The 20,016-nt window shown below is 40.6% G+C and overlaps 1 protein-coding gene across 1 annotated transcript in view; it reads right to left on the bottom strand.

The window, feature by feature from the left end:
- Positions 1-6,780: 6,780 nt before the first annotated feature.
- Positions 6,781-20,016, bottom strand: part of cdh8 (cadherin 8) — a 99,033-nt gene continuing 85,797 nt past the window's right edge. The window contains exons 8-12 of the mRNA XM_014126498.3: positions 16,583-16,719; positions 14,564-14,685; positions 13,824-13,941; positions 8,958-9,209; positions 6,781-8,830 (exon numbers count right to left, since the gene is read on the bottom strand). Coding sequence (XP_013981973.1) covers positions 8,343-8,830; positions 8,958-9,209; positions 13,824-13,941; positions 14,564-14,685; positions 16,583-16,719 — 1,117 coding nt within the window. The 3' untranslated portion in view covers positions 6,781-8,342. The remainder of the gene's footprint in view (positions 8,831-8,957; positions 9,210-13,823; positions 13,942-14,563; positions 14,686-16,582; positions 16,720-20,016) is intronic.

Raw genomic sequence — 20,016 nt, 5'->3', positions numbered from 1 at the left:
GTGCTGATGTTTTTGTGATGGAGGGCAGCACTTTAGGCAACGTAATTACAGTTTCCCCACAGCATCAGGAGCCACCAGACAGTATTTAAACTCAGTAGAGAACATGTACAAGGTTGTCACCAGAGGGGCACTTCCATTACGTGACAAAAGTGGGAAGATAATTAGATTTGCTGTTTAGTTAAGCAGCCTCTGTCAGACCTACAGACAAAACATAATTGTGACTGCAGGAACTGACTGCATGAACTGTGACTGCATGAACTGTGACTGCAAGTGAGCCAGTTGGTCTGCCGGGGTCACACAGGTTGGATTCACATTTCTACGGAGTATGTCAACACTTTAAGAAAAACAAATCAAGGAGACAAACCTCGTTCTAAATACACTGAACAAAAATATAAACACAAAATGCAACAATTTCAACAATTTTACTGAGTTACAGTTCATATCGAAAAATAAGTCAATTGAAAAATAATTCATTAGGCCCTAATTTATGGATTTCACATGACTGGGCAGGGGCGCAGCCATTTGTGGACCTGGGAGGACAAAGGCCCACCCACTTGGGAACAAGGCCCACCCACTGGGGAGCCATGACCTACCAATCAGAATTTGTTTTTCCCCACAAAAGGGCTTTATTGCACAGAAAAACTCCTGTTTCATCAGCTAGTCTCAGACGATCATGTAGGTGAAGAAGCCTGATGTGGAGGTCCTGGGCTGGCGAGGTTACATGTGATCTGCGGTTGTGAAGCCGGTTGGACGTACTGCCAAATTCTTTATAATGACGTTACAGGTGGCTTATGGTAGAGAAATGAACATTCAATCATCTGTCAAAAGCTGTGGTGGACATTCCTACAGTCAGCATGCTAATTTCACGCTCCCTCAAAACTTGAGACATCTGTGGCATTGTGTTGTGTGACAAAACTGCACATTTTTCAGTGGTCTTTTATGGTCCCCAGCACAAGGTGCATCTGTGTAATGATCATTGTGTTTAATCAGCTTCTTTATATGTCACACCTGTCAGGTGGATGGATTATTTTGGCAAAAGATAAATGCTCACTAACAAAGATGTAAAAAATGTGTGCATCAAATTTGAGAGACGCTTTTTGTGTGTACGGACATTTTCTGGGATCATTTTATTTCAGCTCATGAAACATGGGACCAACACTTTACATGTTGCGTTTATTTTTTGTTCAGTATAATTTGCTGTAAAGTATACTAGTATTGCAGTATTTATGTGGTATGATTTAGCTTCCTATTTAATGGTGAACTACTACAGTATATCCACATTTCTAACTGCCTATGAAGTATATAGGATTCAAATAAACAAAGACAGAAATAAATGATCCCCACTCTCTTTTTTGTAACAATATATAAATTAATTCAAGCACAGTCAGTGATTGACAAGATCAAGTTATTTTGCTATTCATGAAGAGTCGTTACAATATCAGATAAGATTGAACTCTAATCTTTCAGCAGGATTAACCACGAGAGAAACTGATGCTCAAAATAAATCTCTCTTTATAAGATGTGAGTAAAAAAGGGAAAATTGCAATGCCTCTAAGACTCTCTTTTGTTAACACAATGAGGGACAGACTATTATTACTATATAACACAGAGCTATAAAATGTAATTCAATTTAATTAATATAATCAAGGTCTATTCATTCAATGAGAAACCTTTTTACATGAGTAGGTAACGTTCTGAGATGGAATGTTGATGGGTTTACTTTCTTTGAAAAGAAATGAGTGGTGAGAGGGTACACGTAAAGAACATCTGTTCAATCTAATTGAAAAACATATTTGTTTAACAGACTTCACAATATTTATTTGCAGGTTGACGGGCTTTGGCAGATATCAAATTGAAGAAAATGGTCTAATGGCCTTGCATGTTCACCAAACAGCTTTTTGAGACTGTCATTTTCATTTAAAATAAAAATGAATACATATTCAATTGACCTATATGAGACATGAAGAGGGGCACTTATTCATAAAAGGAAATTAGTTTAGTAACCATGAGATCTCACAGAACAGACCTAAACATTTTCCACCCTCTGTTGCTGATGGTGACAACCTTTAATACCTGTATTCATACCTGAATAGTCCTCTACACATTGTAATGGGACATGAGACATTTTTTTCATTGTAAATAGTTGAGAACATGTTGTACAGATATCCATTAGTCGCCTTTCTATGTTATGCCCTAGAATTCGAAATGGAATACAATATCTCAAGCCCTTGGAGGGATCTTTGTTATGGAAAGTTTCATATTGTACTATTGTTCAGAGCTGAGCTACCCAGTCTGACAATACAAAAGCTGTGAAGTTTACTTTTGCTTCCCATGTCAGTTCGTCACATTCAATAAACAAGCAGTTTATACAATGTATGTGATTTGTAAAGTTAAATCGACTTAATTCCATAATGTTAAACTGATAAAGTATTTATTTAAGACAGTATAGGTTGAGAACAATCCCAGCATCTTATGTGGATAAAGGCATGCCTTCATCAACACAGTACTTTTTAAAGAAAAGCTACTAGCAGCAACAAATGATAAGCAGTTGACATTTCCTGTTTTTTCCTGCCTGCCGTTTACCATTTAGGTTCACAGTCAATAATCTTGATTGTAACATACTTTTTACTTTACTGGCTCAAATGTCAATGTTTTTTTTCTTTCCAAGCCAACAGCAAAGACAGAATTCTTGAGGAAATACGGTCAGGCCCAAAATTATTGGCAACCTTGATAAAGATAATCAAAAAAGACTGCATGAAATAAATAATACAAATACTGAGCTGTATTGTATGCATTTTGGGGGGGGTTGAAAAGTATATTATTTTGTACTAAAAGAATTGCTCAGAGAAAGAGATTCTGTATGCATGGCCAAAAAGCTCTATTTTCATGTCATCCAACAAATGTAAACGCCTGGACATTGCTAAATGGCATTGGCACTTGGATTGGAAACCTGCGCTGTGGTCAGATGACATGAAAATAGATATATTTGGCCACGCACACCAGTGGTGGTTTTGGCATCGAAAGAAAGATGCATATGAAGAAAATAACTCCTTGCCTACTGTATGGCAGCGCTGAAAGAGATGGCCGCCGTTTTACGATCCCGTAACCAATTGTACTATTGTGTATGTTTTTTCAAGTTATTTGTAACTTACTTTGTGTCACGCCTGCTCCCGCTCTTCCCCCCTGGAGCTCGAGGGCGCCAGGCTGCCCAGCTTTATGCACTCCTGCCACCATCATTACGCACACCTGCCTTCCCTCATCACGCGCATTAGCGATATTGGACTCACCTGGACTCAATCACCTGTTTATTACCTCCCCTATATTTGTCAGCTCCCCAGCTCTGTTCCCGCTGCTGCATTGATTGTCATATGTCTTTGTGTTTCCCAGATCTGAAGCTGTTCCTGTCCTGTTGTATGTCTTTTCCAAATTAAATGTCAACTCCCCGTACCTGCTTCTCTTCTGCAGCGTCATTCCTTACAGAAAGCAGCAGCCCTCAAATGAAGCATCGTTGAGTGCTGGCGGTTCAGTTGGGGGTGATGTTGGGTCCGGGGGCTACCGCCGATGGAACCTGGGGGTGCCTTAGCTGGATCGTTGGGCTTCCATTCCCTAGCTGGCTCGAGAGGTTTCCTTGCCCCGGTTGGCTCAGAAGGCGCCCCTCCCACGTCAGGCCTCAGTCGGATCGTCAGGTTTTTAAGCCCAGCCGGCTTGTCAGGCTGCTATGCCTCAGCCGGATCATCGGGCTCCCACAACCTCAGCGGTTAAATGTCAACTCCCCGTACCCGCTTCTCTTCTGCAGCATCGTTCCTTACAATTTTGTACATAATGTTTCTACCCCCGTGTCTTATGACCGAAAAGAGCTTCTTGATATCAGGGCAGCGATTACTCACCCCGTACTGGAGGAATTCTTCTTTTTCAACGAGTCGGATGGGAAGGATTTACTCCTGACACCCGACAAGGCCCTCATCCCTGTCATTCACAGGAGGAAAAGACAGAGATATTGTGGACAACGGTCAGGGTGCCTTGTAAGGATCCATCGCCGAGAGGGTAATCTACCTTTACCATCGGCCTTATTAGCCAACGTACAATCAATCGATAATAAAATAGACAAATTACGAGCATGTATATCCTACCAACCAAACATTAAAAACTGTAATATCTTATGTTTCACCGAGTCGTGACTGAACGACGACATGATTAACATACAGCTGGCAGGTTTTAAGCTTTTTCGGCAGGATAGAACAGCGGCCTCTAGTAAGACAAGGGGCGGCGGCCTATATATATATATATTTGTAAACAACAGTGGGTGCACGAAATCTAAGGAAGTCTCAAGGTTTTGCTCGCCTGAGGTAGGGTATCTCATGATAAGCATCTGTATTCTTCGTATGTGTCTATATACCACCACAGACCGATGCTGGCACTAAGACCTCACTCAATGAGCTGTATATGGCCATACGCAAACAGGAAAGATACGCTCATCCAGAGGCAGCGCTCCTAGTGTCCAGGGACTTTAATGCAGGGGAACTCAAATCAGTTTTACCTCATTTCTATCAGCATGTTAAAAGTGCAACCAGAGGGAAAAAAAACTCTAGACCACCTTTACTCCACGCACAGAGACACGTACAAAGCTCTCCCTTGCCCTCCATTTGGCAAATCTGACCATAATTCTATCCTCCTGATTCCTGCTTACAAGCAGGAAGCACCAGTGACTCGATCAATAAGAAAGTGGTCAGATGAATCAGATTCTAAGCTACAGGACTGTTTTGCTAGCACAGACTGGAATATGTTCCGGGATTCTTCCGATGGCATTGAGGAGTATGCCACATCAGTCACTGGCTTCATCAATAAGTGCATCGATGATGTCGCCCTCAGTGACTGTACCTACATTCCCCAACTAGAAGCCATGGATTGCAGGCAATATCACATTGAAATAAAGGGTAGAGCTGCCACTTTCAAGGATTCGGGACTCTAACCCAGAAGCTTATTAAAAAAAACGCTATGCCCTCCAATGAATCATCAAACAGGTAAAGCGTAAATACAGGACTAAGATTGAATCGATGATCGTCGGATGTGGCAGGGCTTGCAAACTTTTACAGCTACATAGGGAAGCACAGCCACGAGCTGCCCAGTGACACAAACCTACCAGACGAGCTAAATTACTACTATGCACGCTTCGAGGCACTGAAACATGCATGAGAGCACCAGCTGTTCCGGACAACTGTGTGATTACGCTCTCCGAAGCCGATGTGAGTAAGACCTTTAAACATGTTAACATTCAAAAGGCTGCAGGGCCAGAAGGATTACCAGGATGTGTACTCTGAGCATGCACTGACCAACTGGCAAGTGTCTTCACTGACATTTTCAACCTGTCCCTGACTGAATCTATAATACAAACATGTTTCAAGCAGACCACCATTGTCCCTCTGCCCAAGAAAACTAAGGTAACCTGCCTAATTGACTACAAACCCGTAGCACTCACGTCTGTAGCCATGAAGTGCTTTGAAAGGCTGGTCATGGCTCATATCAACACCATTATCCCAGAAACCCTAGACCCACTCCAATTTGCATACCTACCCAACAGATCCACAGATGATGCAATCTCTATTGCACTCAACACTGCCCTTTCCCACCCGGACAAAAGGAACACCTATGTGAGAATGCTGTTCATTGACTACAGCTCAGCGTTCAACACCATAGTGCCCTCAAAGCTCATCACTAAGCTAAGGACCCTGGGACTAAACACCTCCCTCTGCAACTGGATCCTGGACTTACTGACGGGCTGCCCCCAGGTGGTAAGGGTAGGGAACAAACATTCGCCAAGCTGATCCTCAACACTGGGGCCCCTCAGGGGTGCGTGCTCAGTCCCCTCCTGTACTCCCTGTTCACTCATGACTGCATGGCCAGGCATGACTCCAACACCATCATCAAATTTACCGATGACACAAAAGTGGTAGGCCTGATCACCGACAACGATGAGACAGCCTATAGGGAGGAGGTCAGAGACCTGGTCGTGTGGTGCTCATGTGAAGAAGACAAAGAAACAACAGGAAAAGGAGGACTGAGCATGACCCCATTCTCATCGGGCAGGGGTTTAGTGGAACAGATCGAGAGCTTGAAGTTCTTTGGTGTCCACATTTTTTCTTAAATTATTGTTGGTTAAGGGCTTGTAAGTAAGCATTTCACTGTAAGGTCTTCACCTGTTCGGTTCATGTGACAAATACAACTTGATTTGATTTGATCTTTGATGCTATTTTGCGTAAACCTTAACTTAAGCATTGAGAATTAATGAAAGATGATGCTGAGCAACTCCAAAACGTTTGGAGAAAAGTGGATAAACATCAGAATCTGAAGTCAAATTGGTCAAATGTGAGATCTTGTTTCCCCACTTACAGGCCCTATCAAAGAACTGTCAATGAATAAACATATCAGTGGATGGCATCAGTAGATGAATGGTTGCAGCAAAGGACAAACACAACTGGCCCTGCATAACAAAATGAGGCCTAATTAGACAATAACAATTAAGTCGTTCAAATTAGATACTAACTTATTTGAACAAGATACCAAGGGTGCCAATAATTTCGGATCTGACTGTAGGTTTTAAAACCAGTCAGTGCATCAACTGCCAAATACATTCTTCCTAATTATAAGATATGTGACATGATGACATATTGATATTGGTACTTCCTGATGCACAATGACGGACATAGATAATTCAAGTAGGAACTGTGCAAAACTCTCTTATTCCAACCATCTTAGCTGCTGAAGAAAGCCAAACCCATTCAGTAATATTTATAAAAATATATTTCACAAAGTAGGAAACAATACAGGGTATCTTAGATTACATTACAGGGAGTAAATAATTAAACATACACATTTATAAGCGTTAAAGCACAGTAGAAAATATGATCTGCATGTAAGACTATTTCATATATATTATTAAGTCTACTGAGAACTGCCATATACCGTATCAGTACAAATTGAGTATGCACGCAGCTGTAGTGCCATTTTAGATTCTCATGTGCAAGAGCTAACGTGCATAGACAAAACCTACCACCTCAATGAAAGCTACGGATATTATCAGTAACTCTATGTACATGTATTTTTTGTATAATATCATACAGTGTAGCACAATATGCAAGAGTCTGTATTTAATTTTTGTGGGTTTTGTTACCAGTGGTTCCTAAATAAAATTGAGGGGTCGAATATTCACATCAATTAAATTATCCCAGCTATTGTGCTTATATGGTCACTGGTCACTCTGTCTGTATACAGAATAATGATAAACAGTATACATTAATTGTATGTGTAAAAGTTCCCTTTCCATCCAATGTTTTATTATACAGTAATTCCTGTTCTCTGTATACTATATTAACAGCAATATCCAAACAACAAGTTCAGCTGTGATGAAATAGCTTCAGCGGTGGAAAGAACAGTTGAGAAAAGGGATCATTCTAAACTCTTACTCACTTATAACCTGTAGCACAGAAACAAACGCAAATAAGAACAGATATATAAAAAACAAATCATACAACGATAATGAGGAATCAACACGATCATTTTCAAAAAACATGTGAATACAATTGTATTTAATGCTTGCTTCTGTAAAAAGAAGGCCTCAAAGTTTCTACATTTCTCTTTTTTTGTCTTTCGCTTTAGTCTTTTATAGGCTAATAATATTTGCAAACCACACTTGGAGCGTGTAAATACAAATAGTTGTATAAAGCAAGCCGTCTGGCTCAGACAGTTTATAAATGTGGCCACCTGGTATCAAATGATATCTAAACAAATTAATTTTGAAGCCAATATTGTAGTGGTTCTCATTTTGCTTTTTCAAATAATACATACATTCAACATTGTAATGTCAATCAAATATTGCTTTTTCTTTTAGTTTCCTATTTTATCTTTGATTAGCTGGGTGGTGGGTAGAGATCTGAGATGAGGGCCACTCAGTAGTACCATTGTTCTGTGGTTGAATCTCCACGTTGTCCAAGAAGGCTGTAGCTCACACAATCCCTCTCTCTTCTTTCATCAGGCAACTACCAAGAATCCAGGTCTTTATGTTTCTGGCAGTCACAGCAAATGACAAATACCCCAAATACTGCTAGACACTCCACGACGGAATCTAAGTTACACTCCACAAGAATCATAGACCTCCTAATATAGACATTGTTAAGTTTGGCTCAACAATACAAAGCGCTTAATGTGATAGATGATGAACGCTATACTTCAATCTAAGAGTACGAAAGGTGGCCCCCTTTTTTAAACAGCTGTTTCTAAAAGCCGGCAAACCCTAGCATAATACACAAGTATGTGGACAAAATCAAAGGGTCTCTGCTGATCAAAGGTCAAGTCTCCTTATCACTTTCACCCACTGAGTAGAGCTCCCCAAGTCTTCTGAAACGCGGACCCCACTCTCTGAGGTAGTCATAGTTCTGGTCTGAGTCTGAGGACGCAGTCTCGAGGGAGCTCAGAGACCCAGCAATGGAGCCCCGGCCCTCATAGCCATAGATCTGAATGGAGTCGTAGGGAGGGGCTGTGGGGTCGTTGTCTGCCTCGTGGAGTCTGACATTGATGAACTCATCCACGTCCACACCGTTAGGGCCACCACTCTGCCTTGGCATGAACTGCAGGTCTGGCTTGATATCCTTGCGGGGCAGATAGCCATTGATTCCATCAGGGTTCTGCAGTGTGGCAATGTCAAAGGCCTCGGTGTCTTCTTCTCCACCCCCCTCATCATCATAGCGGATGATGTTCTCCCTCACATCTTCATCATCTTTGATTATAAGTGGCTTGTTCTTGTGTCTTCTCAGTGTCACAAACAGCACCACTATAACTGCCGAACAAGAGGACATGTCAAAGTCACATGCTCACAAAGACAATGTTTGTAGAAGTCTACCAATGTTGCGTGTCTGTATTTTTCAGATGTAATCAAATGGCATTAAGTATCAGTATTATCTTACCTAAAAGTAGAATTATGCAAGCCAGAATGGCAATCAAAGCTCCCATGCTGAGGCCAATGGGTAGGACATAGGCCTCCACGTTGCATGACTGGACTATTCCCTCCCTGCTGCATCCACACACCCGGATGGTCAACGTGTTAGTGCTGCTCATTGGAGGATTTCCATTGTCAGTCACAATTATGGGAAGGAAATACATCTCCTGTTTCTGGCGCCGGAAGGTGTCATGCTTGGCTAAAACACTGATGGAGTTGTCTGTGGGGAGAGAAAGCAGTTGTAAAAAAAAAAACATCTAGCAAATTAGCTTCCGTTGAGTAAGAGCATGTTTTTTTGTAGTGACAAACCAAAATGTTTTGCAATCCAGTAACATTTTTAAATTTGGGCAATTCCAAATGAGGGTGAGGTTATGACACTAGAAAAACAGCAGTTGCATTGGCCTGCCATTTGTTTTGTGGTCTCACGTGTATACTCTGCTGATGGCTTTCAGTCACTTTCCTCCTCATCATATTCTAATAGCAGAACTCTGTAAGAGATTGAATCCTATTTTGTCATACCCTTACTAAGATGTGGAAATGAAGAGACGTGAGTGCCACACTGACTTAGATGATGATACAAGGCAACTCCGAGAGGTGCCAGGGGCTCTTTGATGACACTTCTGTGAGCTCTGTGTTCATTATCTAGCTAATAATATCCACTCACCCACATATTGTCAAACACTTTTATTCCTGTAAGAGTCTACTCAAGTTGGTGTAACGGAAAATATGTTGTTGATAGTTTCGCCCTTACAGAAAAGCCAAATGATTTCACGTGAAGTTTCACATTTGAAATCATGTGAAAACGTGCTTTTGGAACACATTTTACACGTGATCACATTTCAACATGTGTAGTTTCATATTATCACATGTGGCTTTACATGTTGCCGAATGTTATCACATTAACTTCACATGAGATCACGTGATCACATGAAAAAGTGTTTTTGGAACACTTCACGTGTTCACATGTGAAATTAATGTGCTTTTTCCATGAGGGCAGTTCAATTGTCTACCCTCTGTCTGAGCATGCGTGACAGAGAGACGTGAAACATTAGCAATAAAGCCTGAAGGAAACATGTTGTCCATCACATTGTAGCAACTTCATAACAAAAGTGTCTCCATCATAAAAATGTATACAAAAAGTCCAGTATACAGTATGTCAGTATACGCTGAGTATACAAAACATTAAGAACACCTTCATAATATTGCGTTGCACCCCATTTTACCCTCAGAACAGCCTCAATTTATCGGGGCATGGACTACAAGGTGTCGAAAGCATTCCACATGAACATGCTGGCCCATGTTGACTCCAAAGCTTCCTACAGTCGTGTTGGTTAGATGTCCTTTGGGTGGTGGACCATTCTTGATACACACGGGAAACTGTTGAGCATGAAAAACCCAGCAGTGTGACAATTCATTCAGTTGTACAACTGACTAGGTATCCCTCTCCCCTTTCCCTTTCCTTTATTGACCCACTCAAACCGATGCATCTGGTACCCACTAACATACCCCGTTCAAAGACACTTCAATCTTTTGTCTTGCCCATTCACCCTCTGAATAGCACACATACACAATCCATGTCTCAATTGTCTCAAGGCTTTAAAAAATCCTTCTTTAACCTGTCTCCTCCCCTTCATCTACACTGATTGAAGTGGATTTAACAGGTGACATCAATAAGGGATCATAGCTTTCACCTGGATTCACCTGTTTTGTTCAATCAGTGTATGTCTCTGTTGGTAGAGCATGGCACTTGCAACGGCAGGATTGTGGGTTCGATTCCCACGGGAGACCACTACTGTAAGTTGCTTTGGATAAGAGCGCCTGGTAAAATGCTGGTTCCTATCCTGTCAATCTTAAGTGCACAGCAGTATCACATTTATCACAATAGATACCTGCACTTTTCTCTGAGGTATTTTAACTTAAGACTATGAGGTTAAAGCCTAAACAGCTTGTGTGCAGTAGGATATTCTAGCTGGCTAACCCTGTTCCCTGGCCCTGGCTAACCCTATCCTCTCCACAGCACATATCCTCTCCACAGCACATTCACTGCAATTAGAGTCATCATCACAAACAAACCAGCACACAAGTTCAAAGGGTCTGCTACTCTTCACTGGAGTGGCTTTGCCTGCTCTGTGCAGGTGGAAATAGTTATACAAGTGCTGTGCCTATATTTCTCTCATGTAGAACACTGACACTTCACAACAGCTAGATGTAGACATTTGTATTTTTTTTGTATTTATTTATTATTATTTATTTTTATTCAATATCTGAAACATACAATATATTTGCAGTGAAGCCGCTCAACAACTACATCATACCAGTCATCCAACAGACTCCCATTCAGAGCGACACACAGAAGCATCCAGGGTCAATGCCCTGCTCAAGGGCACGTTGACAGATCTCCCACCAGGCCAAAAAACGTGAAGCCGAACCCTCCAAGATCCCCCCCACAGTTCCCCAATAGCTGTCCCTCAACCATTCGAGACCCCTCCCACAGTCCCCCCCATGAAGAAAAATAAAATGAATTCCATTCCCCACCCCCAAGAACCCCCCCAATGCACCAACAACCAAGAGAACGAACTAAAGAGAAAAAAGAAAAAGACAGAAGAAAACAGCAAACAATGCCATTTTTTTTTTTTTAACAATTTTTTTTTTTTAAAAGGACATCAAGGACAACTAAAATCATAACAGCAATGCCAACTGTATATGTTTGTGTGCATGTCTGGCACTATTACATGTATGTGTGTGTTCTTGTATGCGTTTATTTGAATGAGAGTGTGTGTATATGCATGTGTACAAACACCTGCATGGCATCAGCTTCAGGCAAACCGGCATTAGTTGTAAAAACACTGCACCTAAGTGTCATTCAAACATACTTTTTATTATGTTTTATTTGTACTTTGTTTTTGTACTTTTATCTTTGCCCATCATTCTATCTCCCGCACAGCAACTCCACTCCCACTTGTCTCCAATTCCACATCCCAACCCTCAGCTTCCCTCAGCCCATCTCATCTATCTCAGCTGGCCACCCACTTCGGGTTTCTACGCAACACATATCTTTCAACTATGCTGTGATGTTTAACGTACAATTTCAATCTATCTAATCGAACAGAATCCACAGATTACAAGTTGAAGATAAATCATTTTACTAAGAGTATTAGTATATTAGTAATTGACTGACCCGGTCTCTCCAGATCTCCTAACAGTACTATTTCTCGGGTCAATTTTAGATCAATGCTATGCATTTTCAGCCATTCCTGAGACCAGAAACAGGCTACCTGAGGGCAATACCAAAATAAATGGTCAATTGATTCTGTATCCTCACAACAAAATCTGCAGAGCTTCGATGATTTTATGCCCCAAATATTCAACATTTTGTTGGTGGCAAGAATTCTATATAATAATTTTAGCTGAAAAGCACAAAGTCTTGAATCTTGCTTACCATGGAATCGGTACATCAAAAATCTCTTCCCAACTATTTTGCAATCTGTATGGCACAGATGTCAACATCCTGGTCCTCAAATTAAACTTGTATACTTTCCTATTTATGCTATTTTTATTCATCCACCAGTTTTGATCCTTTATATTGGGCAGACAGACCAGTTCCCTACCTCCTCCCGCTGCCACCTGCCTCCTCCATTTTTGGGGTAATGCTGTAATCAATTGGTTGTACTCTTGGATTGAGCAGACCTTCCCATACAATTATGATAACTCCATGAAGAACATAACTCTACCATTCCAATTTACAATATCATTTAAGAACAAAATACCCTTTTCAAACATCTTTCCCATAAATACAGGTATTTTATCAACCAGCACATTTGAGTTCAGCCATAATATTTGTTGTAATATTTGTTCTATCTTTTCAGGGGGATGAAATTGAAATTGTAGCCAGCTCTGTAATGCTTGAAAAGTATCATTTTCAATTAATCGAAAATGAGACATGGCAATCTGCACTAAGGCAAAAAGGTCATTTTGAAACAATGGATGAGCTTTTCTTAGTAATCTACTTGAGAGCCATTTAAGGTCAAGTAAAACTTTTGAATGTAGACATTAACAAGAAGAGTGATTTCTTACACTATAAATCTTGGCTGAGAAAATGTGATTAAAATGTAAAAACCTGTCTACTGTTATGGATAAGTATATATGTGTATTAGTTTGTAGCAGTTGAATTAATATCTTAATGATATCTACATGTGAAAATATTGCTTCAATATTGCCTGTGGTTTCTTCTTTATAAATTCCTCTAGATTCAGCAACTTTTCCTATTTGTCTCTTAATTCACCTGTTTCCATGGTGGCAGGTTTCCATTTAGATAAAGAGGCTGGTGCATTTAATGTCCTGATTCTATATTTTCCTTTTACTAACAACTAGACACAGCAGTTCCTCTTGCCTGCAGCCTTCACATCAAAACAGTTGGACAGAACCAGATGAAGATTCTTCGCCCCAAGCTCTTTGAAAACATTACGCAACAACATCAGGATGAGCGTGGGCTCTTCAGTGAGAGTAATGGAAAAGAGCAGGGGGGGGGGGGGGAAGCCTGCTAAACCAATCACCGTATTTAGCAAACAAATGTAGTGCCATCTGCCATGCAGCAACAGCTCTCAGGAAGTCACCCTACAATGAGCTGCAAGACTACCCGCAGACGATTTGGATTCAACTAATTTACTTTCTTTCAAAATGCACTGGGGAGTAAAGAGTAGCTGATGACCAGGCTATTGCCCATCTGCTAACCACTGGGTACGGTAATCCAACCAGATTGAATCTTCAATTGGACTAATATGCTGCAGGATATAAGACATTTTTTGTCATTCTCTGTCACAGGTTCTGTCCTTACCTCCATTGTTTTTTATCGTGAAATTAGGATTGTTTAACATCTCTGGGATGAGGCGGTATTCAAAGTAGTGTCCCTGTATTGGGTCATCCTTGTCGACAGCACTGACTGTCTGTATCACCTGTGGAAACACAGACAGAAAGAGAGGAGCCCAATACCATTAGAGAGATAGGTCATCCATTACTTTTTTTTGCCATCACAAAAAGCCTGACCGTGACATTGGCTCAGAGAAAATGAAAAATATCCTCCATTCATTCCAGGAATTTGAGATTGTTATCAATGTGGTGCTGTCTCACCTGGCACAGTTTTGGTTTCTGGGTTCATCTATTTACCTGCCATCATAGTTCTTATCAAGCTGTATGTCTGTGATTGATTAGAAATGAGAATTCAGCTATCTCGGTCATTGGTCTTTTTTTTTATTGTAGTCGTCTGAATGAATAGGATTGATGTGAAGGAGAATGCAAAGCACTTGTCCAGAATTTTGGCTAGAGATCCATTGTGCCATCTGGAGGAGGACATGAAAGACAACTCTGAATTATGATTCACTCTGATCAATTCTGACTGCTCTCATTTTCCCTCGGTCTCTATGTGTTGTGTCAGGGGAGGAGTGTCTCAGAGAAAGGCCACACTCCTGCCTCTGTACTTTCCCAGTGAAATAAATAGGCTATAATTCACCATGGCTGATCATTACGGAGGAGATGCAGGGGGAGACGACAATGGCAGCCTTGATGAATGCCCCCTACCTGGCCAGGTTTGCCATTTTCACAGAGGAAAGCCTCGTATTCCGTCGCAAACTCTGGGGCGTTGTCATTTATGTCCAGCACTCGGATGGCCACGATAGCCCGTGATATCTGGCTGTGGTTTCCTGATAAACAAAACCCAACAACAGACAATGAATACAATAACATTGGATACTATACAGCGGGAAATTAAATCCCAGGTAAATTCCATGACCCAGATTATTTTTTTTCTGTTCTTTTAAAAAAAAATCCCTAGGCTGATAGAAAGACAGATGAGAAGCCACATCAATCTGAGTTGTAGCTAATACCAAGAATGCAAAACAGAAGTGGTGAGAGAAAAAAAAAATCACATTCAAAGTGCTTTTGAAATCCCCTGAACACGCTCATGTTTTATGCATGAGGGTTAAAAAAATGCATATTAATGAATCAACGGCAGCAGAAGTCTAAAAAGATAATAAAGGGCAATTTAATTAGATTCGATTTTTATTGGGATTATTCATCGCCCATAATTGACAGTCCCTTTTGAGATAAATGATTGTGTTTAATAAGTGTTGCAATCACTAACTTGTAGCTAATAATTTGGTCCATAGAGCAATAGATGTCGCTCTGGCTGTTGACACCTTTCCTCTTTTTGTATGTTTGTGAGACCATACACATAGCTAACATTCAAAACAATAATGTGCATGATGCATGTTGTCACATTGAAAACAGAAAAACAGAAAATGGTTTTGATATATGGTTGTCATACAAGTTTGTGATATAAGCACCCCTTAGCTCACTCACATAACACTGCAGCAAGTGGAGGATTTTACACTTAAGAATGCTTCAGGACAAAATGCCCAGAGGTGAGCGTAAGAGAGGAGAGAAAGAGTGGGAAACAGAGAGAAACTAAAATAGACAGTTTGCTAGAAGGTGATAGATGGACAGAGTGGGAAAAAGAGAAGTGTCCACATTTTCCTTGTGCTCTGTTAAAGTGACTTTCACTCCACCGCAGCAAGCATTGCAATCTGATTAGTCAGATGTCAACTGGTGCAAGCAGCAGAACGCAACACCGTTTGGGTGGCAAATGGCAATGGAATTGGACTGGAAACACAGTTCTTCCTCTTCACGCCAGAGAGGATTCCTGCTTGGCTCCAATCCACAAAGAATAGTAAACAGACATATTTATTTTGGTAAATTTCGATTAAGTGTGTTCATTGATGCTGCTGTCTTGAGTCACAGTCACTTTAGCATAAGTCATGAAAGGCACAGTGAAATGTCTAACACCAGACATGGCAAAACTAGCATGAATATCAACAGAGACACATTGCATTTACAATAACATGCCATGAATGTATGCTCTATATAGCATAACTTTGATATAAAAAAAACGGGATATTTTTTATATATTCTTTTATTGTTGTGACAATTAGTGTGTTTCCATTTGATTAAGAAAGGGGAGGGAGAGCAAGTTACAAGAATTTTACATTTCTCATTCAAAATAGCTTCAAGGTGTGCACTACATTTTATAACAACATACAGTCCCCCTGAAACAATCTGTATGCAAATAAAGTTTTACACATGGTTTAAGTTGTTTGTAGTTCTACCTCGAAGATGTTGTATAGTCAGTCAGCTTCCTGGATCACAGATGTTCCTGCATCTCTAATGGAAGCTGGCTTTGGTGCAAACAACGTTGGTGTTTGTGTTTACAACTGTTCATTTGATACTTCCTAATGTACTTGCACTTCCACAAATTGACTACTGAGCTGTATCACACTCTATGGTCATTAACATGAGATAGGTTACAAATGCAAGACTAGTTTATAGAGGATTGTGAAGGCCGGTCACTCCTTTGTTGGAGGCAACAATGAAGTCGTTCAAACTGTGTTAGTAAACAGATCTGAGTGTTCACAAGCAGCTGTCTTCCCCCTGAGTTTACACTCGTCCTTCATCATTGCATTGATATGAAAAGGAAATTGCATTTAGTTAATTATGTAGTAGACCACAAACAGCGTAACAATTTCTATTGGAAATGTTACTTACTGATTTCAGTGGCTGTTACTGTGATGTTGTGCCACATATCTGTCTCTCGGTCCAGTGGTTTGGCCAACGTTATCTTCCCATCGTCTACGTTAACATTGAACTGCCTCTCCAGATCGGTGTGGCGATCAATAAAGTACCTACACAAATAGAGAGAATCATCAGAAGTTCTACATGCAGCACAGAGCTAACCGTTCTCAACAATCCCTTGGGTGCACTGACTAATGGAGACGTATCCATCAAGAGGTTCCTGTGGATGAATGTACGAGAAAAGCAGTAGGAAGTCAATAATTATAATCTAAGGATGAATTACAGGCCTCAGATTAGCAGGAGAGGACATTCAAGCACAATACGGTATAGGAGGCTCTTTAAAAACTAAAGTGGACCTGAGTCTGGTTTAGTCTCCAAACAGTGGCTCCTTAATGTCCCCCTCCATACAAATAGGTCATTAGTGAAGTCTGCATGGCCCAGGAGCATCAACACTACCATCCTCCTTAACATTCTCTCCTTTCCTTGTGACTTTACCTTGACCTCGTTTGAAAAACTTCACAGGGGTCAGACTAAGGAGGGGTGGGAAAGTCACAAGATAGACGGGGTACAATGTAATGTTGCGTTTAAATTCAAATCCAAATCAACCATCCTTGTTCACTCTGATGTCCCTGTACTGTGGATTGAAGCAAGACGGAAGAGCATTTCAAGGGCAGCAACCTTATATATAATTCAACAACCTCACCAATAGCAACAACATGAGGACACATTGACCATTAAAAAGCCTCTTAAGCTAATATTTATGTGGATTTCCAAAATCATTGTAACTGTAGAACTGGCTTTGTCACGGTGCATTGTGTGGTGCCAATCCCTCAAACGCTTTCAGAAAGGACACACGTGCACACTTGGCATGTGAAAAACATGTTATTGGCATGGAAAGGGTGTTATTTTGAATGTTTATTTGAATGCATACATTCAATATTTTAACGCATTCATTGCCACACTTGGCATGTGAAAAACATGTTATCAACAAATGTGAATTGCCCTTAATTAAGGCTGCCAGTCAGAAACATCAAGGTCACCAAGAGCAACAAGGCCTTTAAGGTATATTATATGCATGTGAATGCATACATTCAATAGTTGAATGCTCTCAATGCCACACAGAACATACATGGATATTCCTTTAAACTAAATGCCCCTCCCTCTAAACATAGCCTCTCTCAAAGCAAAATCCAAGTCAAAAGTTTAGCCAATGCCTTGCTTTTTCACTAATCCAATTCCCCAATGGTCTTTGCAATCCTCCTCCACCCACCCTCCCAACCACATCTCCCTTCACACATGACCTTGGGTCTCATCCTATTTCACTGTGGAACTGCTCATCCCTATCAGCACAGACCTGTTGACAGACATGCATTTCTGCATACGAAAATGTGAGAAAAAAACAACAATGACAAAATAATAATGAAAACAAAGAGCTTACAGGAAATGAAATAAATAAGCCATTGCCCTAGATTCCAACTGTGGGAGACGTATTGAGCCATGACATTTCAATTTTTTTGATGAAATGGTGTAAATCCTCAGATGGCAGGCAGGAGGTCCAGGAGGACTCCTCCACAGACGCAGAGCACTTTCAAGACAGGCAGACAGTCCAAACCACCTGGGAGAATTCTCCAGGAGACGGAGTGGATTCCAGTCAGGCTTTGACAGCTTCACGTGGAGGGAGACCGACCCTGAAATGTTCTGCCACGTGTCAATCAAACTGACAATGTGATGTGAAAAGAATTAAAGCAAATACAATTATCAGATGTTCCATGCAAGAGATCGGTGCTGACTGTCAAAGGTGTGAGGATGTGTTTGGGAGCGGACCATTGGATGTGAATAATTCAATGTCGGGAAAGGACGACATAAAATAGCACCTGATACTTTCCCCTCCTTCAATACCTGAATCAAATTACATTGGACAGCCCTCCCCTAAAAACATATTTCTTATTCAATCATATGACATTTATAAGTTTTACACACTGTGTTAATATTATTTTATGTTTAAACACTACATTTACTAAGCTGTTATCTGGGTCACAAAAAGGGATGTTAGAAGTGATAGTTATAATTAGTGTTGGCTATAAGCCATAAAGCCAGTAATATGAGTGTGAGACAGAGAACAAATGCATTCATGACATTTCTGTCTTATATAAGGTCAGTAATTCTATTGGGAGGATCACAGATGTAGAACTAATTTTTCTGCCCTCCGCATGCTAACCAGCTCTTTGTAAGGACATATTTATTCCTGTTTTCCCTGAACATGTCCTGAACTTGTTTTCTACAAGAAAGTCTACTTGACATTACATTTTACATTCATTTTTCATAATCTCTTTTACATGACTCCTCGTATTAACATTTGCAACATGTCAGCTGTCAAGGTAAGTAAATGATGTAGCGGGGCCTGAAGAAAGGCAGACAAGCTTACACAGTCACCTGACAGACCTGGCTCTCATTACCCATAACCTTTTGTAGTCCTATGATCCTCTTCTAAACCCACACCGGGCTCAGTGTTGTGTGCATGTCCCACTCAACTCCGTCAATGCACAAATGTTTCTCTACATGGTATTTTGGGCAACTTCCTAGGTTAGCCATAATGTATTATTAAAAGTCATCATCAATACCAGGTACTGTAATGATACCCTTGATTGGCTCTTACTCTAGCCTTCAAAGCTATGGTGTAATGCCCAAAGTCTTGAGCATAATGATCATTCAAGATTAAAATCATATTCACAGAGTATGGGAGGACGCTGAAGGAATTGTGTTCCATTTTATGAAGTCCACCTGAAACCTTGGTTGAATGCATAAAGTATAGCTTGAGGGTTGAGGTCTAAGTGAGGAACCAGCCCTAAGCCTTTGAGTCATCCTGGTCAGACTGAGAGACAGTGAGTCATTTCGGTGTGAGGGTGTTTACTCACAACCTGGACTCAGCGGTAGACATAACATAGTAAATAAAAATCTGTTTCCCTCCATTCAGTATGCTTTGTTACATTTCATAAGGTATGTATACATTTGTAGATGTCCATCATTCATTTTGTATGATAGAGTCCAAATTACAATTTGTATGATATGTTACATTTACTAATTTGTTGTTGCTAACGTTTGCTACAGTAGGTGGCTAGGTTGTTAATGCTAACGTTAGCTTGGAGGATGATGTTATCTTGGCTAGGGGTTGGGGTTAAGATTAGGGTTAAGGTTAGGAATTAGGTTAAAAGGTTAAGTTTATGATCAGGGGAAGGGTTAGCTAACATGCTAGTAGTTGCAAAGTAGCTAAAAAGTAGTAAGTAGTTGCAAAGTTGCTAATTAACAAAAATGCAAAAGCTATCTGTGATGAGATTCAAACGCTAGACGTTTGTGTTTACCTGGTTACATCTTCTCTTTGAGATCAGACTGTTGCACAGGCTGCTAAA

This window comes from Salmo salar, chromosome 11, assembly GCF_965601325.2.
Source record: "Salmo salar chromosome 11, fSalSal1, whole genome shotgun sequence".
In the NCBI taxonomy this organism is placed as follows: Eukaryota; Metazoa; Chordata; class Actinopteri; order Salmoniformes; family Salmonidae; genus Salmo; species Salmo salar.
Note: the sequence above shows the minus strand (reverse complement) of the source record. Positions and strands in the feature narration are given on the sequence as shown.